We start from the raw sequence: 25768 nt of genomic DNA, 5'->3' as shown, positions 1-25768 counted from the left end.
TTTTGATTTCTAAGATGGCTATCACACTTCACTCTTTCTATAGAGGCATTCAACCTTTGATAGAGAATATGAAAACAAACACGTGAAAATGAAATAAATTGCAAAAGTTCTTTACAGCAGAAAAGAAGAAGAAACATGCATCACCTGTGCTGTGGACACACCACAGATCCCCACAATCTGCTGCGATGCAGCACAGTGTGTGGGAAGCACAGGCTTTGTAGTCGGAGAAGCAAGGTTTCAATCTTACAGGGCACTTAACCTCCTCCACTCTATTTCCTCCCCCTTGTTGAGTGGGTTCAGCTACACTGCTGTGCAGATGAAAGGCGAAAATGTGAAGCTCTGTGTACAGTGTCAATCCTGGACAAATGTTGGTTCCTTTCCCATTTGCTTTGACAGAAAACGCCATCAGAGGTCCTAGAAAGCAGTTCTTCAATGACAACTACCTTTGTTTAAAAGAAAGTAGGTCTTAAGGCAGCAGCTGAGGCTCATAAGATGTGGTCGTGGTTGAGATGGTGTCTACTGCAAGAACGCCCATCACCCTAGATGTGGTTTTGTGTTTACGGGATGGGGGACGTGGTGCTGGCGGCGTACAGACGCACATTGGCAATGATTTCCTGCTGGCAGGGTGATGCAAAGCACAGGAAATACCACCTCTAGAGTGTGTCACTTTCAAACCGTAAGAGACTAAAGTTACATCTATGTATGTATGGTGGTGTTTCTTTAAAAAAGGAGGACAGAGAGGGAGGAGGCAGTGGGGAGAGAGAAAAAGAATCCATCCTGATGTCTGCTTCACTGCTGGTTTGTGAAATGTCTCCAGCTGGTAGTTCGGAAAGCAAGCTGGGTAGTGAGGCATGGTAATAACTGGGCCTAGCACTGTGGTACAGGTAGGGAGTCAGCATGAAAGACAGTGACCTGGAATTGCTTTCTTCTAACAGAACCCCCGAGATACCACAGTAGATATTCCCTTGGGTTCAAATCCACATTCTACTATTAACAGGTTGAGTGATTTGGGAACTGGACGCCTTCCCTGTTTGATACTCATTTTCCCATCCATGAACTCAGGATGGGAGGTAGCATAAAGGATAAATCATCTCCAAAGTGCCCTGAAAGAGCTTGGATGTGAACAAGTCAAAGCACTGGCTAAATCAGGAATGGCAAACAGATTTCAATTTAAATCCAACTCTCATCAACAGCCATATTGAAAAGGACTCTGAGGCAGTGTCTGGTCTTAGTGGCAGCAGTGCTATAATCCATTAGTAATGTCCTCATGGCTACAGGAGGGTTATACTCCAAAGCCCATAATGAATTATCATTTGAAATAGCAGTCTGAATTTTAGTGGCAGATTTGCCTTTCTAATGATGTTTTGCTTAGGCTAATATTAGAATTATCTAATTTATGTTTCTAAAGCCATATACTAACTTGGAGGAGGACTGGGGCATTGTAAAATCACGTTAGGGAAACAAGGTTGAGATTTTAAATTTGCGATTGATAATCCATTAAATGGTTAAATGGCAAATTCCTTGAGCCCTGGGACCATGTTTCAGTTTCCCTAAAATTCCTTCCATTTGTTCAGAGAAGTTCCCTAGACTTCATGAGTACTCAATTAAATTTCACTGTATTAAATAGTTGAGAGTTTTAGGAGTAATTTCCTTCTAAGGAATCAGACCACTGACCAGAGAATTCTGTCCTTTTTTAGAGGTATAGGTGGAGTGGTGAATAAGGGAATTAAAATGTATCAATCACCTACTATGTGCTAAGAAGATTAAGAATTATCTTACTTAATCCTGACTGTAATTCTTTGAGTTTGGTACTAGGGTCATTCCCAGTCTCTGAGTTGAGGCTCACAGAGGTCAAGTAACCTGCTGAATGAACCATAGTTGATCAATGGTGAGGATAGGATTCAAACTCACTAAGTTTTGCCTCAAGGTCCACGCTAGGCCCCTTACTGTTCTTCTGAAAAAGCAATACCAGTGTGCAACACGGGGCAGAAGGTAAAGCAGTAGACCAAGAGTTTTTCTTATCATGGCTTTGGTACTGACTAGCTGTGTGACCCTGGGAAAGTCACTTCCCCTCTCTGGGCTTTTCCTTCATTATGTGTAAAGTGACTGATATGGACCCAAAAAATCTTTCCAGAGCTGTCAGGCTATCACGCTGATGGAAGAGCTAGAGACAAACAGCTGCGGGATGGTGACGGGGCTGAAAAGCAAAAGCCCATGGAATAGCATTTTCAGAGACCAGAAACCTAGTCATGGTTCCACCAGCCCAGGAGCAGACAGTCTCAGAACCAACCCAGGTTCCATGAGTCCTAAAGCTAAGGGTGCCAGAGCTCCATTCCTTTCATGTGGAGCAGGTTACGGGTTGGGCCTCTGTCAGTGTCCACAGACTATGGGCCTCAGGCCCATCTGTGCCCCCTGCACACAGTCACTCCGTCCTGGACCTGCCTGTGGCCAAGTCCGCATGAACTGCTTGGTGCCTAATTAGGAAGGCCCCCAGAACGGTGGCAGTAAACAGGACTTGACTCACACCATATTTTCACCACCCCAAGCCTTCTTCCTATCAGTTTACAAAAGCAAGAAACAAGGGCAGCACCAGCAGCAGCTTCCGAGGCATCCTCAGAAACAGTGCATGGAAGGAGAATCTGCAAAGTCCCTGCTACAAACAGACTCACAGCATTCCTGCTGCGGCTGTAGACTGGCTGGCGCTAGTGGCTACACACACACCCCTTACAAGGCCCAGTTCCAGGCAGAACTTTGAATTTTTAAGTATATTTTCAGCTATTACTGTGGATGCCTGAGAAACACCTCCACTCATCTCATACAGAATCACAGAACTACAGGGAAGACCCAGGAGCCTGGAATCTCTGGGTCCAAGTAAATACAGAAGGGAGGGAGAATGAATCTCTCTTCGTAACCTGGCTAGATAGAGGAAACAGAATTACAGACCACACGTAAGGTCTTGTAAGTGGGAGGAATCAAAGATCGCAGCTCGCCAGGATTCAGAGTCCCCACATCCTGAGGCAGGAAGAGGGACAGGACCCGGTGCTGCCTTTCCCATCCTCTCCCACCCCCAGCTGCACGAGTGTTGTTGAGCTCAGAAGAAATAAAAGTCATGCAAGCTCCTTGCAATCTGTTAAGCACTATCGATATATGAATTATTGTTAGTAGCCACAGTCAGTCACTCTGGAGTGCTTGAAGTGAATTTCAGCACGTTCTTTTATAAAGCACCCATGTTCAAATTAGGGTCAAAATATGGATAACGAAAATATGGGCACAAATAACTCCATTATTCATGATCCTGCTATCCTAAGAAGGAAGAACAGGGCTTATGTTCCTTTTGGATAACTCCTAGGTTGGGGATCACGCAGTTACTATGACTAACTCACATTCAGGAAACCGTTCACTGCCTTCAAGGCCCCAGATTACAAAGGCAATGGATGGCAGGGCTTGGACTCAAGCCCACTCCTTGCTGAAGGAGTGGTCAGAATGCTGTTCTGACCTCATGCTTCTCCTACCCCGCAAGTGAGTGACAGTGGTAGGAATGCTGATGTGGAACATTTGGATTCCTCCCAAAGTGAATAGTGTGTCAAAGTTGCCACTCCTTCTTATGGAACACAAGTGAAAAATTGGCTCAGTCAGAACTAATTTCAATTGCTGTTGAAACCAATTCAAACATTTCTGAAGATGTGCAAAAACATGAGCTACTTCTCAATTTATTTTCTTCTGAAAACTTTAGAAATTAAAAACTTTTTCTAATTTCATACATGATCCACCTGGAGTCTGTCATACAGAGTGAAGTAAGTCAGAAGGAGAAAAACAAATACCGTATGCTAACATATATATATGGAATCTAAGGAAAAAAAATGTCATGTGGGCTTCCCTGGTGGGGCAGTGACTGCGAGTCCACCTGCCGATGCAGGGGACACGGGTTTGTGCCCCGGACCGGGAAGATCCCACATGCCGTGGAGTGGCTGGGCCCGTGAGCCATGGCCGCTGAGCCTGTGCATCCGGAGCCTGTGCTCCACAAAGGGAGAGGCCACAACAGTGAGAGGCCCGTGTACTGCAAAAAAAAAAAAAAAATGTCTTGAAGAGCCTAGGGGTAGGACGGGAATAAAACACAGACCTACTAGAGCATGGACTTGAGGATATGGGGAGGGGGAAGGGTAAGCTGTGACGAAGTGAGAGTGTGGCATGGACATATACACTACCAAACGTAGAGTGGATAGCTAGTGGGAAGCAGCCGCATAGCACAGGGAGATCAGCTAGGTAGTCTGTGACCACCTGGAGGGGTGGGATAAGGAGGGTGGGAGGGAGGGAGACGCAAGAGGGAGGAGAGATGGCAACATATGTATATGTATAACTGATTCACTTTGTTGTAAAGAAGAAACTAACACACCATTGTAAAGCAATCATACTCCAATAAAGATGTTAAAAAAAAGTGGATATATATGTGTGTTTATATATATATATATATATATATATATATATAGAGAGAGAGAGAGAGAGAGAGAGAGAGAGAGACAGAAAGAGACAGAGAGAGACAGAGAAAGACAGAGGTAGATGTATGTATGTGTTTGTATACACTATTTCATTTTTAATCCAGTGTTTAGTAAGTTAAAGGAGTTTAGTTAGGTTTTTAATCAAGACTATTTCTGGCAGGAGTCCTATGGGATAAATTAAGAGATACAGAGGAGAAAGTTCTGTCCAGGAAATAAACTTAAAATTGGAATCCTTTAGGTCAGGCTCCAAGTCAGAACTACCACTTAAGCTTGAGGAAAGAAAAGTGCCCCACCTTCTTACGGAGGACCGCCCATTCCCCACCCATGCCCCACCCATGCCCGAGGACCTGTGCGGCCTCTTACCTGACTCTCTGCTCTTCAGCCCTCTTCAGGGCAGCATCCCGCTGCAGAACCTTCATGATGGCCTCTTGCTCCTCCTCCGTCAGGAAGCTTAAGTCGATCATTTTGAAACGTGTACACAAAAATGACAGTAACAAATATAGCTTAAAATTCTCAAAGCTAAACAACAGTTACCGTAGCCCAGATGATTAGAAGATGCAAAAACGAAATGAAATGATATCTTGTTCAGTTCTTCAGCAAAAGTCTTCTATTGGCTAGGCAAAAGTTTTAGGTGGCTGATAGCAAAATCCTCAGCACCCTTTCCCTCGAGGAAGCAGTGGTCTGTGGGATGATGTCAAGAAGAGGCTCTCGGGATGCTGCCTTCCTTGCCAGGCAGGTCACTTGTTCCTACAGCGGCATTCCTGCTCGCGCCCCCTCTCCTGGACTAGTCTGAGCACGGTTTATTCTCCTTCCATCCAACGTCAACTTGATGAGAGGCAACAGCATCTGAGCATCACCTACCTGCGGAATCGTGAGACAGTAAACACCACACAGTGAGAGGCAGTTCCTATAAGCATTGCTCATTATTTTAAGATTTAAAACATGTCTGGGGGGAAAAAAACTGACCATGTGAGATGGTGTCTGAGATCAGGGAAACCAGTTCTGCCAGCTTCTTGAGCAAACAGAAAATGGGTCATGAAACATGCTTCAACTCAATTCCGGACCGCCAGGATGGAGAGCGCACAAAAACGCCTGTCAATGTTTAACCATCCACAGAGGGAAGAGATGGTTGCAAAAGGAAGTGGTTCTCTCCGAAAACTCACGGGACACTAGGCTAAAAGGTCACGCTAAAGGTCAGGAAGACCAGGGAGACCTTATTCCAGTTGTCAATACCAGTAGGAAACTAGAGATAAAAATTCAAAAATGCTCACTTCTTCTTGCATAGGGACATTCCACTAAAGTATATCTATGCTCTGTAATGACAAGAAAATTAGTATTAGGTAGCGGTAATCCGCACAACAATGGGACTTGTTATTCTCCACTTAGTCCCACCTCTAACTTTTGCTCCACCTGGAGCAACTCACCTAGCTTGTCTCCCTTCATTTCCAAGGAGAAAGAACACTTACTGGTGTTGTGTATATAATCTCGGTGAATGGAAGAGGCAGAATTTCAAAACTCCTGAACATTCAAAGTGAGGATTTTTGCGTAGAACCATGGGCAAGAATCCTATTTTCTTTGAGGCATTTTAAACCCCTGAGCAGTGAGAAGAAGATGAGACCTACAGAATGCCACAGCCAGATGGAACTTCAGAGATTACTCCAGGATCAGGGCCCTTTAACAAGCACAGTACTGCATATACAGTAGACACTAAAAAACATGGGTTAAGTAAATTTTAAAGCAGCCCTACTTAAGAAAATACAGTGCGTACACTAGTAATTTTTTTTTTTTTTAATTTTTTTTTTTTTTTTTTTTTGTGGTACGCGGGCCTCTCACTGTTGTGGCCTCTCCCGCTTCGGAGCACAGGCTCCGGACGCGCAGGCCCAGCGGCCATGGCTCACGGGCCCAGCCGCTCCGCGGCATGTGGGATCCTCCCGGACCGGGGCATGAACCCGTGTCCCCTGCATCGGCAGGTGGGCTCTCAACCACTGCGCCACCAGGGAAGCCCCCTACACTAGTAATTTTTATGAATAAATTCTTTGCTCTTTGGCAAAACAGAATTACTAAGAAGTACTCACACCACTACTTGCTAGCTACAAACCACTAGGCAAGTTACCTAACCACTCTGAGGCTCAGGTTTCTCATTAGGACACCCCTCGCAGGTTGTCAGGATTAAATGAAATAATGAATATAAAAGAGCGCATATCTTGCATCCTGTACCAAAAATAGCTAAAAATACATTCTAGCTTCCTTTCTGAGTTCACACTTTTGTCCCATCCAGCTGAATAAGAGTGTACTGGTTACATAATTTCCTTTTCTCTTTCGTATCTCTCTGATCTCCCCCATGAAGCTTGGACTTCATAGGCAGGTACTCAGGTGACCTTTATTTTATCTTCCTGTAGCTCCTTGCATATTGCCCACAGTGACGACTCAAATAAATATTAAGACAACACTTCACACTTATTTTTTTAAATTTGCATGCACTTGCATATGTTACTGCCTGCTTGTTTGTCTTGAAAAATAACTCATCCTTCAAGATGAAAGTCACCACCTCCAGGAAGCCTTCCTCACTCCCATAGCCAGAGTTAAATGCGGTAGTAGATTCGATTATTCCTAACTCTTCACTTCCTCCCTGAAACAGGACTATACAATCATGCTGCCACTACAGTAAGCAGAGTATTTATCCTTATCTTTCTGGTGGTGGGATTGGCCTGTGACTTACTTTGGCCAATGGAATGTTATAAATGTGATGCAAGCATAGTCTGTAGATGTGCTTGTGTGGTTTGGCTTGACTTCTTGTACTCTGGCCACAGACCACAAGAAGAGCTTGCCCCAGGTAGCCACTGTCTCTTCAGTCAGGGTCTCAGAAAAAGTGATACAAGAACAGACCAGAACCTCAAACACCTGAAGCAGGGCCACCTTAGCTGGCCTGTAGGTATTGAAGCAAGAAGTAAATATTTTTTGTTGGAAGCCACTGAGGTTTGGGGTTGTTATCCAACAAACACTTTTGTAGCAGGAACTTGACTAACACAAAAACTTTCTCCTCCACCTACGTATCTCCACTGTTATAATTATCTGTCTACTCTCCATCTCTCCCATCTGACTGTGAGTCTCTCAATGTGAAGAAATAAGTGAATGAGTTGGGACTTCCCTGGTGGCACAGTGGTTAAGAATCCGCCTGCCAATGCAGGGGACAAGGGTTTGAGCCCTGGTCTGGGAAGATCCCACATGCCGTGGAGCAACTAAGCCCGTGTACTACACTACTGAGCCTGCGCTCTAGAGCTCACAAGCCACAACTACTGAGCCCGGGTGCCACAACTACTGAAGGCTGCACACCTAGAGCCCATGCTCCACAACAAGAGAAGCCACCGCAATGAGAAGTCCGTGCACTGCAATGAAGAGTAACCCCCACTCGCCGCAACTAGAGAAAGCCCATGCTCAGCAACGAAGACCCAACGCAGCCTAAAATAAATACATAAATTAATTAATTTTTAAAAAGAAAAGAAATAAGTGAATGAGTAAATGAATTAGTGAACCTAATCCAAATAGACAACTTCACCGGGGGATGGTTATCGCAATTCTTTCAGCACAGTAGCTTTCTTTCATGTGCAGTAACTTCCTTAGATCTCAAAGGCTGGCAAAGAAATAGATTCAGGCCACATTCTTGGAACCATGTCCCTCATGAGGCATCACACTGCCTCCCAGGTTTAATGGGAGATTGTTTTTAAGTTCAATGAGTCGAGGACAGGAAGAGAACCAAGGAGAAAAACAACTTAAATTTTCCAGCAGTGGTAATTGTCAGGGGGGCTAAAGGGAGAATTGCTGGTTTCCACACCTTCAAATAGAACTATAAGCTAACCAGTGCTTCTGTGTAAAAGCTTCTAGGGTTAAGTTTTTCCTAAAAATAGGCTATTTGGTGAGGCAAAGGGCAATGTCCTTATTTTACAAAGAAGTGTAGGGCTCGAACCCTTGACTCCTAATTGGGTAGCGGGGAGTTACTACCCAGCCAGATCGTAGGAAAGCCCTCAGATGGCAATCAAAGCTCTTCAGTACCAGGTGTCCCCCCAACTCCCAATATTCTGGATGATATCTATCATGAGAGCTAACCAATTTCATTCATTCATTCAACAAACATTTATAGAGAGCCTGTTATGTGCCTGACACTGTTCTAAGCACTGGAGATACAGTAATGAATAAGATATTAAAAACTTCCTGTCCTTGTAGAGTGTATATGTCAGTTGGAGGGGATAATGATCAAACTAAACAATAAAAACATAAATAAAAAATAAAAACAATTATGTAACTTTTGGGAAGGTGATAAGAGCTCTGGAGGAAAACAAAGCTGGGAAGGCAATAATAAGGTGAGGGGCATTGGAGTTTTACAGAGAGTGGCTAGGGTAGGTCTCATTGAGAAGATGATATTTGAGCAAAAACTTGCCAGAGATGAGGGAACGAGCCACGCAGGTATCAGAGGAACCTGAGGTGGGAGTGTATTTGACATGTTCAAGAAACTTCAAGGGAGCCAGTGTTGGAAGGCCAGTGTGCCAGGAGAAGAACAGGATGGAGCGGGTCAGAAAGGAAATAGGTCAGACTGTATTGGGCTTTGCAAGGACTCTAAGATTTCTGCAGCAGCAATAAGGGAAGTCAGAAAAAAAAGAAGGTAATAAATATTTACTGGGCACCTCCTAACGCCTGGCACTTTACATATATCATCTCACTGGATCCTCACAAAGATCTGAGGGAGGTATTTTGTTACCTTTGTTTTTCAAATGAGGACCATGAGGCCCAGGGAGGTGTTTGCCACCAAGCTTGTGTGTGGTGGGGCTGGCATTTGCCAGTGGCTTTGTTAGAATAGGTCACCCCGATATTGACATCTCATTTAATTCTCTCCTGCACACAGATCCTCAAACTGGGGAAGCAGAAAAACGCTCTTCTGTCTGGCTGTGGACCCTCATTCTCTGCTTAAGCATAAAAGAATCACTGGCCCAGAGCTGGCTGTCAGCATGGAAGCAACCTCAGTGCAAAAATTCGGGAGGGATGAATCTTGGTAACAGGGATGCCTGACGTGTTTACAGAAGGAGTAGCTCCCAGGATGAGCAAACAGTTCTCCTTAGGTTCAGCCCTCCCTCTCATCCTCCTCATGCTGCTGAATATGAATATGCCAAAGCCATATTCCCAGGCTTAAAACCCTTCACCAACTTCCCACTGTCCACTGGCTAAGGCTCCAAGTCCTTACAGTGGCCCGTAGGGCTCTCCGTGAACTCACACGTGCTTTCTTCTCCAAGCTCTTTTCCTGCCCCACTGAACTTTTTCAGCTCCTTTTGCCTTCAGGCCTTTGCATATGCTTGTCCTGGCTCCTAGAATACCCTTTCCTGAGATAATACCTCTTGGGTCTCAAGTGAGAAGTCACTTATTGCACAGAAGCCTTCCCCATCCTCCCAAGGCCAGGTTACGTGCCCCTCTGGAGTGCTGCATTACCACCTAACTTCCTCACTCAGGATACTCACCACACCATCTCGAATCCCATCTACTCACATCTGTCCTCCACTAGTTTATGAGCAAGGCCAGGGCCTCTAAGTGCTTTGTATCCCCACCCAGCACCTGCCACTGTGGCACCCATCTACATACTAGGCACTCAAGTATTTCTTATGTGAACACGGGTGGAAGGCGACTGAGCTTCCACTTCCCCCTTAACGTGAACCTGGCTCTAGGGTCCATCATTGAAAAATCAGGTCCATGTTATTTACCGGGTTCCAGCTCCAGGTCCTTCACATGACTGTCTGGTTTAAATAAATTACATGACTTCTCCAAGCCTCAGTTTCCTCACCTGTATGATGGGTCTCTTCACGCCTACCTTCCCTTCCTTATGGAGATTACTGTGAGGCTCTGGTGAGAAGGATGCAAGTGTCGAGGACAAGTAAGGAATAAACAGCAATAGGAGCAGCAGCTAAAAGGGAAATGTGGGGGCTCCAAACGCAAACTGTGCTTAATTCAAACTTTCCTTGCGTCATTTTGAAATGCATAGAAATACCGAATGACTATGTTGTATAACAGGAACTATCATAGTATTGTAGGCCAATAATACTTCAAAAACAAACAAACTCACAGAAAAAGAGATCAGATTTATGGTTACCAGAGGTGGGAAGTGGGGAGAGGGGGAATTGGAGGAAGGCAGCCAAAAGGTACAAACTTCCAGTTACAAGATAAATAAATACTAAGGAGGTAATGTACAACCTGACAATTATAATTAACACTGCTGGGTGTTAAATATGAAATATGTTAACAGAGTGAATCCGAAGAGTTCTCATCACAAGGAAAAACACTTTTTCTACTTCTTTAATTTTGTATCTACCTGAGGTGATGGATGTTCACTAAACTTACTGGGATCATCACTTCATGGTGTATTTAAGTCAAATCATTATGCTGCACACCTTCAACTTATACAGTACTGTGTGTCAATTGTATTTCACTGAAACTGGAAGAAAACAAACAAAATATCTTGCATGTGTCAGCCCTGCTATGCCACATCTGTAAAAGCCTATATACTCTTCTCTTTGTCAGCTGTCCAAAAGGCCCCAAACAGTTGGTGTTTGCTTTTGATGGCAGCAAAGAGAAGAGCTAGGCTTGCAGTCCTAATCTCCAACATTCTGCCAACCAAACCCAGGTTAAAGTCTGATTAACAGCAGCATTCGTTCCCCCAACTCTCTCTGCACCTTCTCCTTTCCCAGATGGCTGCTGCTGTACCAAAGCCTGCGGACCTCAAGGAAGGGGAGGAAAACTTAAGTAGTGACTCTCACATGATGAGGTTTTCAGAAGAGAAGCAAATTGTTCTGACAGCCCCATGACATCACAACAGTCTGAAAGGAAGACAAGTGTTCATGCTCTCCCTGAGTCTGCTTTGTTGAGAGAAAGATGAACTTCCTCCTTCCCTCAGGGGTTCCTCACATGATGTTTTCTAAGCCTCTCACCATCTTGGTCATTTTTCTCTGGGCTGAAAAGTGAGCAGGTGGTGTTAAGATCCTTCATACACAGGAGGTCAGTTAATCACTGCCCACCCAGTACGGCAGGTCTCCTCTACATCGTGCAGATAACACTGGGCTTGAGGAGTTAAGTAACTTGTCCACAGTAGCTCAATCAGAATGTGATTTGAACCCAGGGCTGTAAGATTCTAAAGCTGCCGCTTTTAATCTTTCATTACACTCCTCCCCCGCCTTATTCTCCGAGAAGTCACAATAGCTAGTTAGGCATAAAGATGAAACTAGACCCCCAGGTGTCCTGATTCCTAGCCCAGTCCTGTTTTCACCCAGCTGTTCCTCCTTCTGGACGTCCTACTTTCTTCTTTGTCATTTCCTATGAGTGAATTGCATTGGCCCTCAAAGCACGGCATGCTCTGCAGAACTTGTCAGGAACAGAAAAATGATTGGGCCCTTTGGGTTTGTTTTACGGATAGACATGGAAAAGAAGACAAGCATGGATAGAGGGAAAAAAGGCACCTGTGTCAATATGCAGGTGTTTATATGTGCTCATTAGACTCTGAGAATGGTAGCAATCCCAGGAACCAGAAACTATCACAAAAAGAAGTTTCTTCAGATGTGTTTAAACTCAATCAGAATGTTGTTGTTGTCGTTTTTAATAGAAATGTGTTTATGTGAACAGCAAACTTTGTCTACAGCACTGTCAGGAAACAATGCTATATGAATATTTTGCTTCTGCATGGCCTCTGCTTTCACCAGTCTACTAAAAAACATGTAAATTAATCGAATGTGTTGCCTGAATTGGGCTTCTTGAGAGGAAAGAACAATTGTCTTGTGACTGGTTCAAAGCAGCTTCTCAAAAACAACCTGAGTTGAATGAATAAATAAAACGAACAAATGAAATGACCCTAGGAAGAAGTGAACAAATGATAAAATATAGATGGAATAAGAAAGAATAATTTATCCAATAAGTTTCTGTTTTATTTTTTCACAGAGGAACAAGTGAAAGTCAAAATTGACAGGCATCGCAAGATACAAAGCTTTCACTTTTGTGAGGATTCTTCCAAAAGTGGAAGAAATTTTCCTACTTCAGTGAGCTCCTTCAGCCCCGAGGCTGATGCAACTGACGGGTAACATTTCCCATAGACTGACTTGGTGATCTCAAACTAAGGATGAAGACAGTGCAGAGAAGGAAACACTACTCATATGTAACAATGCTCCCTACACCTTAATCTCCTCTTCAAACCTAATGATAATGTCTCTGGATTTCTAGAAAAGCTTACCTTCTGCCATTCCTAAGTAAGTTTCGACTTATGGTACCCACAGGAATCAAAGAGTTTAATCAAGTCCCAGTCAAGGGTAAGCTAATGGGCCACGTGAAGAAGACAGTATCCCACACAACCTACCTTCGTACAAGTACTATGTCAAGTACTAATAGAGGAGGCACAAACCAAGTGTCAGGGGCCACAGGGATTTAGGAAGGAGATCAAATGAGGAGAGCCTTGGAGGCTGAGAAGAAGGGAGCGGGCATTCTGGGCAAGTGCGTTGGCCATGAAACCATGAAGGCAGGGTGTTCAAAAAGAAGGCTGGTAACTGGAGTGTAGGGTACAAATGGGGAAACAGTATCTGGGGTCAGACCCTGAGGGGCCTGAAATGCCAAGGGAGGGAACTGGAACTGGAAGTTTTTACATTTTTCAGTCTCGATAAATGTGCCTGAACTACCCTTTTAATCTGTATTGTCTTGGAATATCAGGATTTCAAAAGATAAAAGCAGTAAAGAGAAAGGAGCTGGGGAAATGGGCGGCTGAAAATTTATATTAATCTTCACACTTGGGCTGACAGCTCAAATCTAAAAAAAGGGATGACAACCTACGAAACGGATGACTTACAACACATCCAGGAGCTTTAAGACAGCATAACAAGGTTCATCGGACATCGCACGGAGCTGCTGTAAAAGCCAACACAGTCATGGGCTCTTATTGGTTGCACAGCTTGGGAAGCACCTGGAGCCCTGCCTCAGTTCAAAATGCCAGATGGAGGGCTTCCCTGGTGGCGCAGTGGTTGAGAGTCCGCCTGCCGATGCAGGAGACACGGGTTCGTGCCCTGGTCCGGGAAGATCCCACGTACCGCGGAGCGGCTGGGCCCGTGAGCCATGGCCGCTGAGCCTGTGCGTCCGGAGCCTGTGTTCCGCAACGGGAGGAGGCCACAGCAGTGAGAGGCCCGCATACCGCAAAAAAAAAAAAAAAAAAAAATGCCAGATGGAAACTTCCTCTCCCTTTGCCATGGCAGCATACACCACAGATCTCAACTCTGGAAGAGATTAGGTCGTATGTCTCAAACGTCGGAATAGTGTACACCGTCTCTGCCCTTAAAGAACTTATATTCCAGAAAGGAAGACAAATATTGAACAAGCCTGAGAAGTCCTACAAAACAGAAGAGCAGGGTGCCTTAAAACTTTTAACCAGGGGGCTTATAATGTAGTTTCGAGGGGCCAGGGAAGGCTTTCTTGAAGAACTATGATATCTGTCAACGGTCAACTCTATAGTGATATCTAAATTGGGAGTTCTACCACTTTAATCAAACTTATCATTGCTTGTATCAAAATATGGCTGATGAGCAGCAGATTCCCAGACATTGCTTAAGACCCACTGAATCAAGATCTTCAGGGACAAGGCCCGGGAATCTGCATTTTCTAAAATGCTCCCACAGAATGCAGATGTTTGGCCAGGTTTGGCAATCACAGCTATAAAGGATTCCCAATAGGTCAGAAATGGCTGACGACTGGTTAAAGAGTACAGCAAAATTAAGCATGTTCATCTGTACATCAACTGTTTTCCAGCTGTAACGAGAGCAAATGCAAAAATGAAGTAATGGCTGAATCGTGGAGTCATAACCAGTTCTTTGTGCAGATGAGGAAGCTGAGACACAGAGGGGTTAGACCAACTGCTTAACGTCACACAGCTACCTAATGTGAGAACTGGGACACTCAGAGGCGACCTCCTTTATCTTCTGGGACAGATACAGATTCAACCCACGTAAGGATTTGCAAACGGGCTAATAAAATGGGTTGAGCTACATTTCCCAGCACCCCTGAAACCAGCACATTGATGATAAAAACAGGCATTGCAGATGAATTCTAGATTTAATTATTTTCTAGGTTTCAAATTCAGAGGAAGGGAGTGGAAGAACCAGCTGATTTATTAACCAGGCTGGAATTAAACCCAGGATCATAAAGTTAACTGAACTGTTGCAATCCTCAGCTCTGACTTTAAAAGGACTACATAAACCCTCACTTTTGGTACAATCATGTACATTCCTACTCAGCCTGGCAGTGAGGGACTCTCTCCAAATGTACAAACTCAGGGGTTCCCAAACCTGGCTGTATATTAGCATCACCTGAAACAACTTTAAAAAAATATATCCGTGCCTAGGCCTCTTTGCCTTCCTCCCACCCCATGCCAGTGATTCTGATTTAACTGGTCTGGGGTCAGATCTTACCCGAGATATTTTTTTTAAGCTACTCAGGGGGTTTGAATGTGCAGCCAGCACTGAGGTCACTGAACTCACTGGTCCTCTCCTCTTTCTGGCCCCTGCTCAAATTTAAGACCTAGGGTGAGGCAAGCAAGATGCCCAGGGCCCAAAATTCAAGGAGGCAAGGCTGTGTGAGCACAGCACACTGTACTGCAGCACCCTGAGAGTGAGGCCTCCTTATCAGTCAGGCACCCAGGCACACGATGTAAGGAGATGCTCACTCGCAGGGCATGGCAAGTGCAGTGCCAGTACTTGTGTGACTTTTTCTCCATAGATTTGTGCCCTGGATGCCTTATGTGCCTCACCCTTGGCCCAGACCTGCTCAAATCTCCCTGGTCAGGCCATTAATTAACCCATCAAAGATACATCAAGTTCTTTTTTTTTTTTTCATTGAATGTATTACTAATACTATTATTATTATCATTAAGTAACATATATTTTCTTTGTTAAAAAAATGTTTGAAAATCACAAAATCATACAAGATATAAAGTAAATGGCCTCTTTTTCTCTCACACTTACCAACTTCATTTCAGAGAAGTAATCATTGTTTTACACTGTATTATATGTCAATTCAGGCATTTTCTATTCAGATACTCATATCACATATCTCAACAAAAAAGTGGATATTGTTTCTATGACTTGGGTTTTAAAAATTTAATAATACTCTTTCAATATTTTTGCTTCTATGTTAGAACAGACAGATGTGTGCCATTTTTCTTTAATTTTCCCTTTTTTAATTTTGAAATTAAAAAATTAATTTCAAGCCCATAAAAAACTGCAAGAATGGCACAAAGAATGTCTATATACTCTGCATACATTATTTTAGTGAAAGTGCTGCTGTAACAAAATGCCAAAAAGATGGGTGACTTCAACAGTAGAAATTTATTTTCTCATAGTTCTGGAGGCTACAAGTCCAAGATCAAGGTGTCAGAGGGTTTCATTTCTCCTGAGTCTTTTCTCCTTGTCCTGAAGATGGCCACCTTCCCATGATGTTTTCACATAGTCTTCCCTCTATGAAATACCACCCTAGTGTAAGATACATCAAGTTCTTAACTGTGTGCAAGGTCTTTCTTGCTCCTCTCTGAGAGACACTTGTTTTGAAATGGATTCAGGTGGAAAACGCCGACCACATGCATTAACTATACTCCTTGACATAAGAGGCTGCTGGTTTTAGAGTCAAAAGATGCTTGGAAGGGGACTGATCTTTCATTAGTTCTTTGGCAGTTCCCCTATGGACTCTGGGTTTGTTTCTTGGTCTGTGCTACGTAGCCAGTAAGGCCTACCTTACAAGGTTCCCATGAGGATGACACAGGGCTGTAGGTTAAATGGTCTGGGATATAGTAAGGGCTTCAGAAACACCAGCTGACAATAAATCTTCAACATTTCACCAACTCAATCACCTTTCTATGCTACCTTGAGGTTGGAATGTTACTGCTGCTGCTTTTTCTATTTTCTTCATTAGACTTGTCTCCCTCTTCTAACCTCCCACCCTATTGTAAGAAGGAGTCAAATTCCTGGTTTCTGCAAACACCCCCATCCCCAGAGGCCTTTGAGTAGATAAAAAAAAAAATCTAAATTGGGGATTGGGGTTTGGCAGTAGAGAGGGTGCGTAGGAGGTTCCCATTTTGAAATTAGCAAAATTCTTCTAAACCTTCTCATCTTAGGCCTGGACCTCCACTTTAGAAAATCAAGAGCCAAGAGCCTGACATTTTGGTCTCTGGTTCTACATTAACAGCCCTTCTCTAATTCTTCTTCCTCTAGAGGTGGGCAGCGAGGTGCCTCGGCATCCCCGTGTCCTCAGCACCTAGTACGGCGCCTGACTTACAACGGGTGCCTCACTGATTGAATAAAGGGAAGAAAAAAGAGATTATAGGGACAAAACGCTTTGTCAAGTTATCTTCCATAGATGTGTTCGTTAACTCCCTGGTAGGCAGAATAAGGGTCCTCCAAAGATGTCCACATCCTAATTCCTGGAACTTGTGAATATGGTAAACTGTAAAAGGGACGTTACATATGTGATTAAGGATATCGTTATGGGGAAATTATCCCGGATTATTTCAGCAGACCCAGTGGCATCACAGCTTCCTCATAAGGATGCAAGATGGTCTAACAGAGAGAGAGGAGATGTGAGGATGAAGACAGGTTGGAGTGATGAGCTTTGAAGATGGAGGACGCGACCATGAGCCAAGGAATGCAGACAGCCTCTAACAGCTGGAAGAGACAAGGAAACATTCTCCCACCAGAGCCTCCAGCAGGAACTCAGCTATGCCAACTCCTTGACTTTATCCTGTAAGACTCATTTCAGATTTCTGACCTCCAGAACTGTAAGATAATAAATCTGTGTTGTTTCAAGCCGCTAAGTTTGTGGTAATTTGCACTGCAGTAATAGGAAACTAATACAGCCTGAGGATAGATAATGTGCCTTATTCATCTCTGAACCCCCAGTTTGTTGCCTGGAACTCTGTTGACTAAATACATCTTTAAAAGCAACACTGAGAGTGGATGCTTTCCTCTCCTTGCCATATAGCCAGTCAGTTGCCAGGTTCTGTGGACTGAACCTCTGCACTCTCCCTCCAATTCAACCCCTTCTCTCCTTTTCTACTACTCATTTAGAAGGGAACATGAACTGAACACAGCTTCTTTACTTCCTGGTTCACCCTCACTTCTGGCTACCGTATACAGTCCAGTTAGACTCATACTCCAAAGCCCCACTTTGAGCATGCCATACTCAATTTAAAAACCTTCCCTAGCTCTTCCCTGATGGCAGAGTAAGTCCAAATTCCTAGGACTGACGTACTTCTCATCCCAAGCTCCCTATCCAATCTTATTTTCCACGGACCCTTTCTCACCCCGTGAATTTCAGCCAAATCACTCCTCAATATCAGCTCTACACTATCATCACCAGACCTTTGTTCTTGCTGTTCTCGTCACCTAGAATGTCTGTCCCTTATATCTGCACACATCTAAACCTTACCAATCACTCAAGCCCCAGCTTAAATGACACCTCCTCCATGAAGCTGCTCCTGCAAAAATATCAAAAATATTTTTGCCCCTCAAAAATATCCCTTCCACAAGCTAGCAATAATTACTTCTTTCACTGAGCCCTCGCAGCTCTTATCTGTATATCTGTCATCTGAAGTAGGAAAGAGCACAGGCTCTAGAGTCAGACCTGGGTACAATGTGACCCTCTTGTGCAAGTTACTTAGCTTCTCTGAGCCTCAGGCTTCTCATCTGTAAAATAGGCATCATACCTGTCTTACTGGGTTGAGAAGATTTAAGCTCATATATAAGTGCCCAACACAATAAGCATTCAACAACTATATAAACATTACAGAAACCTATAAACATATCAAATTCCCACTTCTAGACTCTTTAAGGGAAAGATTTATGTCCACTTCATTTCTGTAGCCACACAGTACCTTGCACATAGTAGTAAAAAGAAAAAAACAAAAACAAAACAACTCTTAAATATTAAGTAAGTCACTGAAGTGTTGGGAGTATCTCCTCAGGCTTCCTGTTCTGTGAATAGTAAGGATGGCCTCATTTTTCTCCATTTAAGAGAGAAGGGGAGAAGTATTCTGGTTCTCTTTCGGATCATCTGTGTTAGACAGAATTCTTAAGATAGAAACTTTGTAAGACCTATTCTCTTTGGTTAATGCCTCTCAACTACTCTTCAACCCAACCAACAATTTTAAATGAGTATTGTTTTCATTAGCATGAGTTATACATTGTTATTTTAATGTCACTGAGTTCTAGATCAAAAAATAGCTGTTATTCCGGAGCTAGCGGGACAAAGTTCACTTTTACTCCATCATGTCTAGAAATCCCATGCTGGAAATCCCATTCCTCAGTTGGGTATTCAACAGTTACCTTCCTTTAAAGGCATTCCTTAAACCACTTTTATGCTAGAGGAGAAACTTGGCCCTTTATTTGTCAATCTAGTTGGCAGCATCATGAAGAGGAAAGTACATGAGACTTAAAGTCATACGATCTGGTTTGAAAACGAGTCACCCACTGACTAGCTTGATGACCACGAACACACCTGAGTCTCCATTTCCTCCTTTCTAAAATTGATTCTAACCCCTGCCCACCTCCCTTGCTGAAGTACTACAGGGGGCCAATGAGACCACATATGGAAAGACAGTTTGTGAACTGCAAAAATGCTTTACAGCTATATTTAACCATTTACCTTCTAACACAGCGTGAGCTCCAAACAGGCAGCCATAAGATTAGATAGGAGTAAGGGTTCACAGAGCACTCCAGAAGAAATGAAGAATACTTTCACTTCACCTGACTTCATATAGTCCCTGACCCACAATAGAGAGGTATTATGGTAACTGTAGACGCCAAATAACCATGGGCAAGTTCCCCTCACAGGATTCTTAAGGAATATCTGACTTGATATCTGTAGAGTGTTCCAAGGTGACAGTCCTGAATGAAATGTGCTATTCAGTGTACTACGATGCAATTAGTCAGAACTCTACCCAGGCATCGTGTCAGACTCTACGTATATGGCATCCCTGAATCTTCAAAACCCCACAGTCCTTTGAGGTATTTGCTGTAATCCAGAAGGACCTTCACTGTGATTGAGAAGGTATGAGAAATAACCAACCACATCTAAAACAGCACTTAACGTTAATTAGCACTTAATATTAGTTAGTGCTTAACATTTTAAAAAAAGGGCAGCAGCCACCCCAACTCCAATCTAGTTTTCCCCATACTCTCGTCCCTTATTTCCCAGGACAGGCTGACTCAGACTCAGTACAATGCCTCACTGAAGGGTAAAAGCCCTAATGAGCAAATCCCATGAAAAATTCAGCTGGTCTTTTGGAGAAAAACAGCTGGAGCTGACCTTAAGAATTCCACTAATTCCCCCTACCACACAGCCTAAAAATAGTCAAAGAGCATTTCTAGCTAGTGATGGCCTTTCCTTTAAAGGACATAATATGCAAAATGGCATGCTGGGGTCATTAGCCCAAATCATGCAGTCCCCATGATAAATCTTTGGCTAAATGTTCCTATGAGAATCTGCCTTCACAAGGTCAACACTGGAATTTCATTGTGAAGGCTCCCCTCTACCCTACTCCCCAGGCACCACTGGGTCTATACAAAGATGTACGTTATCTAGCCACTGACTAGCTGTGTGGTCACGAGTATGTCCATTTCCATTCTTCAGCCTCAGTTTCCAAATCTGTCAAATGAAATGCTAGACTCTGACCTCTACGGTCTCCTTCTGGTGTAAGACTCCATGGGAGGTCCATTCAACGGCTCCTCATTGCTTTCAGGATAAAAGTCAAACCCCTCAGTGTTACATGGGCCCCTCCAGATCTGGCCCCTGCCTTGCGCTCCATTTTCCCTGACATCATACCCTGATGGTCCTTAAATTTACCTCTGACACTTCTGTGCCTTTAGAACACAGAACCCCCTCTGCCTGTAATGCCCTTTCCCAGCTTCTCAGACTCCTCCTCATCTTTCAAGTCACAGTCCAGTTGTCACCTCCTCTGAGAAGGCGAGTCTAGCCCTTTCCTCACAAGTTGGTTACAGTCTTCTCCTCTGTGGTCCCACAGGACTGTATTATCCAGCAACTGCCTGCTGACTTGTCAGTCTCTCTTACAAGGACCCTGGGTGCTCCCTGAAGGTAGAGACATCGTGTCCATCTCCTCTGTATTCCCACTACCTGATCCTGTGCCTGCCATACAGTGTTTGCTGATACTGGACCAAATTCCACTGAAGTACCACATGCATTTTAAAGCATTATTACAAAGGACCAGAAATTGATTTTTTTTAAAGGAATGTTTTCTCTATTCAAAAAGCGAGAAAGGAAACTATCTCCAAGCCTTTGCCTTATTAGGAGAAATATATATATAGCGGTTTGGAATTGTGACATAATCTTCGTGGAGATGAAAAATATACACTACATTTGTTTCTGAGAAACCTCTCTTTAAACTAACTGAACCACAGTTTTTTTAAAAAGGATATTCAAATTTAGAAATGATGTCCAACTTGGTGGGTTTTGGTTTGGGGTGGGGTTTAAAAAAATTTTTTTTTTTTAGCAAGAGGAAGGAAAATCTCCAAAAGAGATAAATTATACACTAAGCCTTCTGAAAATTCTCAGCCAGACCCTGGAAAAAATCAGATAAAAGGCAACAAGAAAGAATGTGATTTTGTATAGAAAAGCAAAATGCCTTATTAACTACCAATAATATTGAAAGGTATGTATGTGTTATAAAAGATAAAAACTAAGTTAATGAAATTAATAGGTAGAACTGGACTCGACGGAAAAGTTGGAGAAGAAACAGACATTTTATCTTCCTTCAATACCTTCTTCCATCTTTACACACATTACCTCTACGCCATAAGGTGAACCAGAAAAGTAGGCAGTATCATCTGTGTTTCACAGATGAGGAAACTGAAGTTCATGGCAGTTAAGGGACTTGCCTAAACATATCTTGCCTCTAAGCTACAGAGTTGGATTATGAACCCAGGTCTGCCTGGCTCCAAAGTGCTGTCCGACACACCAGGAAGAGAGTGGCAAAAGTGGAAGGAAGGGCCAGGCACTCAGGTACCTATGAAGGAACTCAAAGATGCAAAGAGGAGCTGCGTTTCCCTCAATGCCCACACACCCAAGGCACTGAGCTCTGCAGTACAGAATGTTGTTAAACCTGACGTGTAATGCAACTAGTTACAAAGGGATATTTATGCTTTATGTGATCCAGTTTATCAGCATATATAAATAAACCCCTCAAGTGTGGACAGCAGGCAGGGAGTATGATGGTCCAGCATCAGCAAATCTTTTTTTTCCTAAGCCCTCCTGAACGACAAAAATCCTTGCACTGATCCGAGAAAGAGCTTCATAGTGTCAGTCAACACTTACAACACCCTCCAAAGGCAGACAAAAATGATCACCGATACTTCATTATTCAGAGTCAGCCTGGAGGAATAGCTGAAAACCAGTTCTTTCTCTGCTGCTAATAACTGAAACTTTTGGTGGTTTCACTTACCTCCCTGGGTGATCTCACCTATAAAATGAGGCATTTGATCTCTGATCTCTCAGAAATCTTCCAATTGTGTAAGTTTTTTTCTCACGAGCATAAAATCAAACGATCAGAGTAAATTCCAACACCACTTACCCAGCTAGCTGAGGCAGAGCAAGAGATGTAGAGGAAGAATATTGGAAGAAAAAAAAAAAAACGTCATCCTTCTGCCAAGTGCAAAATGTCTTCTTAGGAAAAAAAAAAAAATCTTTCATAAGATATAGCTATACTGAAGGAGAGAATGATAACTAGTAAAATAGGGTATAAAAACTGACAAAAGTCATCATTCCCTTCTTTCTGCCCCTCTGTCCTCCTTTCCTCTCTCATTCAGAGTGTCCCCTGTTTGGGACTGGGTGAGGCACTACAGATACAACTATTAAGTAGTAAGACCTGGTTCTTGTTGTCAAGAAGATTTGGCTCCCAGCAATAATAACATCTCCCATTTGTACAAGGTTGGGGGTGTACATTATACTCTGGCATATGTGCTCTTCACAACAACCTTGGAAGGGCAGGAGGGCAGGTAGGAACAAGTATCATCATAATCCTTTTATTGATGTGAAAGTTGAGGTTCAGCAAGGTCAAGTGGCTTGTCCAAGGTCACACAGCTGCTAAGTGACAGAGCTGGGCAGACAACACATCTGCAGAGGAGGAAAAGGACTACAGACAAAGGGGTATATTTGTGACAACTGTGTGATGAGTGGGGAAGTGGGGAGATGAGGGCAAGAACTGGGAAGTGGTGAAACTTGAGTGGAGCTTTGACTATGGGGTAAGATTTAGACAATTCACAACCTACACTCACTGAATTCAATGCAGAAGACAGCATAACACTACTTTAGAGAGGGTGGAGTGCAGAAAAACAAAAAGGATGTCTATATTTATACACACACAGAAGCACACTGTCTTTCATTTAAGAAGTGGACATTTTTTAGCCACCATCAGTAATCAGCATCTGTGTGCTCTGAGTATTTTTCTCAGGAGCGGAAATGGGTGGCTCCAAGCCTTTTCCCTTGGCACTCACAGTGGGCATCAGGGAAAGGGCCATGTGGCGTTAGGGGCGTGGGATCTGTACCCAATGAGCCAGGGTGAAAATCCTTGAACTTGGCACTCTTGACCATTACAGTAACTACCTGAGCTAACTGGCCTTCTCAGTCAGGTATTCTTCTCTGTGAGGGAGACTAGTCACATGCTTGCTTGTACAGCCAGCCTACCTTCCCAAACTGCATTCATTGCTACCTAGGCTCAAGAATGTAATTAATGAGCAACCTGGACCCGGTCCTGAAGTGGGAAGGAAGAGGAGGAGAATGTCTGAGAAAGATTTCAAGGTGATGCTAAAGCCTCAAAATTATCTAAGTGTGTAATAACACAGGCCCAGGCTCTGTATATCAGAGAGAGTGGGATTTAAGTCAAAAAACAGGAATTGGGGAGATGGTGGATTCAGGCTAAAGGTCCTTGAGAGGGGGAGACTTTGGACACAAAGAAGAGTGAGATTAAAGTTAAACCACAGACCTGTTTGGGATAGGGAATTTAGGGGACAGGAATTCTACCGTTTACTCTTTGTAGAATTATAGATCTTATTTCTTACTAGTAAGACTTTAGTCAATCCTCCAGAATTCTGATTCCAATTTTATTTCATCAGGTAACATTTCAAACAATACCTATTTCATCAAGGGTTCTGAGATGGAATTCACAGGTGTAATTCACACAATAGAGAATATTAAACAATCCCCCCTCATCTCCAACCCTAAGCAGCTGGAAAGCAGTGGGGATGGGATGGAAGCTGGGACTATATGATGATGGTACCCAGGAAACGGTTTTGGAGTTTGGACTTGAAGCTGAAGGTGACTCTTTCCAACCAGAGGGAATTTAAACCTTCTCTTCCATCACATGAACCCAGTACTATTTGCAGAGTGGATACAATGACCAAAGATAAGCAGAGCTCCAAGCTAGACAGCAGAACCATTGCCAGCATCTTTTCAGCCTTTCTGGCATCTTGAGGAGCTCATCAGAAGGCAGCAGAGCCTTCCACAGACATCTACCAGTGGAGTCTTGAAGACTTGTCCGTGAGCAAGTGCCGAGTAATGACTAAACTTAGTGAGGAGGAACAAGAATAGACACACACATACTCTATCTACCCACCTACCCACCTATCCACCTATCTAAAATATAGTGTGTATATATACATATATTTTCAAATATATATACACACTTGAATATAACAGCATTTGTATACATGAATATATGCTATAAATATATATATTTACTTCTCAATCATTTGCAACCAATTTATGAAATCCTGAGAACTCCTCATCCTATTGTTATATAAAGAAAACTGTTGCTAAGTGACTATAACGCCAGGATTCTGATGTCTAGGCGGGGGTGAAATCAGGCACCTCTCCCCAGTAAAACAACCTCCTAACAAGGCTTATTTTGGTTCTGATGTAGTTGGGGTTTTTTTGTTTGTTTTCGGGGAGATTAGCAGGATTATATGTGAAGTTACTTACTGCTGTTGTAAGTAACTATGAAGACCCACCATGTTAGAAGATATACGTAAACTGTCTCACTGAATCCCCAGTCCAACACTGTAAGGAAAGTATCATTATCATTCCTATTTTACAGAAGAGGAACTGGGCTCAGAGGAGTGGAGGAATTTCACCCCTGTCTGTCTTCTTAAATACTAATTCACACACAAATATGGGTATATGTGTGTATTTTAGAGATAACAGTTACCTTCTACAAACTGATAATAGAATTTCAAGTTTTCATTTCAAAAACTACAAACATATGGGTCAGGTAATACCTATAAATTCTTATTATACTCTTTTTCTTCCTAGTGGAGATAGATCTTAAATAAATGGTCAAGCTATAATGGAAAGCTGAAAATATTTAGGTAAATCAACCTTACCCATAACTTTGATTACATTTACAAATTTTTAATCAGTGAAGACTGATCAGTAAATACCTCCGAAGGACATCTGTGAGAGAGAGACTTATCAGGTACGTTACACTTCAGAGGAGGGCTGTGATTGCGGAAAACCCGAATGTACTGGAAAAAGAACACTGTCATGGGAATTAAGGTCAATCTCTCTCCCAGCTCAGACACTCCTGACCTATGTGATTTTGGGCAAGTCACTTAACCTTCTGGGTCTTTGTTCACCTCATTTGCAAAATAATGGCACTGAAAAAGTTGATCTTTCTTTTCCAAAGAGGGATCTCATAGAGCCAGCAATAAAATGCTCTGATTCATACTGGTGAAAGAGTAAAATTCAGACCACAGCAGAATTTGGCTACAATAGGCCATGGTCCCATAACTCTCGAGAACACTTTTCATCTCAACGCCCAGAATGACGCCATTCCAATCTGGCAGGAGCAAGTTAACATAGTCATTCAGTAGGGCTCAGGCTCCCCTAAAGAGTAAGATATTTTACAACCAAATTGAACAGCCCTTATTCTTGACAGTAAATAGCAAACTAGGCAAAATTAGTTATTATTGACTAATAATAACTATAAGAATATCAAAGGCTTAGGCAGCACTTACCATATGACAGGCATTGTTCTAAACACTTTATATCATTAATTCATTAATTTCTCACAACTATATGCCAAGGTAAGCATTTTACAGATAAGGAAACAGAGAGACTAAGTAACTTAATAAGTGGCAGTGCAGGACTCTACTCAGCTGTTCAGCACCAGTGTCCACACGCTTGACCTCCATGCCACCCTGCCCCTCTTGGACAAC

The 25768-nt window shown here is 43.1% G+C and overlaps 1 protein-coding gene across 6 annotated transcripts in view; it reads right to left on the bottom strand.

Moving 5' to 3' along the window:
- Positions 1 to 25768, bottom strand: part of SYTL2 (synaptotagmin like 2) — a 101924-nt gene that overhangs the window by 52476 nt on the left and 23680 nt on the right. For all 6 annotated transcript variants that reach the window (XM_067038337.1, XM_059068481.2, XM_059068485.2 and 3 more), the window contains exon 2: positions 4860 to 5357. In XM_067038337.1, coding sequence (XP_066894438.1) covers positions 4860 to 4960 — 101 coding nt within the window. In that variant the 5' untranslated portion in view covers positions 4961 to 5357. The remainder of the gene's footprint in view (positions 1 to 4859; positions 5358 to 25768) is intronic.

This window comes from Kogia breviceps, chromosome 7 (assembly GCF_026419965.1).
Source record: "Kogia breviceps isolate mKogBre1 chromosome 7, mKogBre1 haplotype 1, whole genome shotgun sequence".
NCBI classification, from domain to species: Eukaryota; Metazoa; Chordata; class Mammalia; order Artiodactyla; family Physeteridae; genus Kogia; species Kogia breviceps.
Note: the sequence above shows the minus strand (reverse complement) of the source record. Positions and strands in the feature narration are given on the sequence as shown.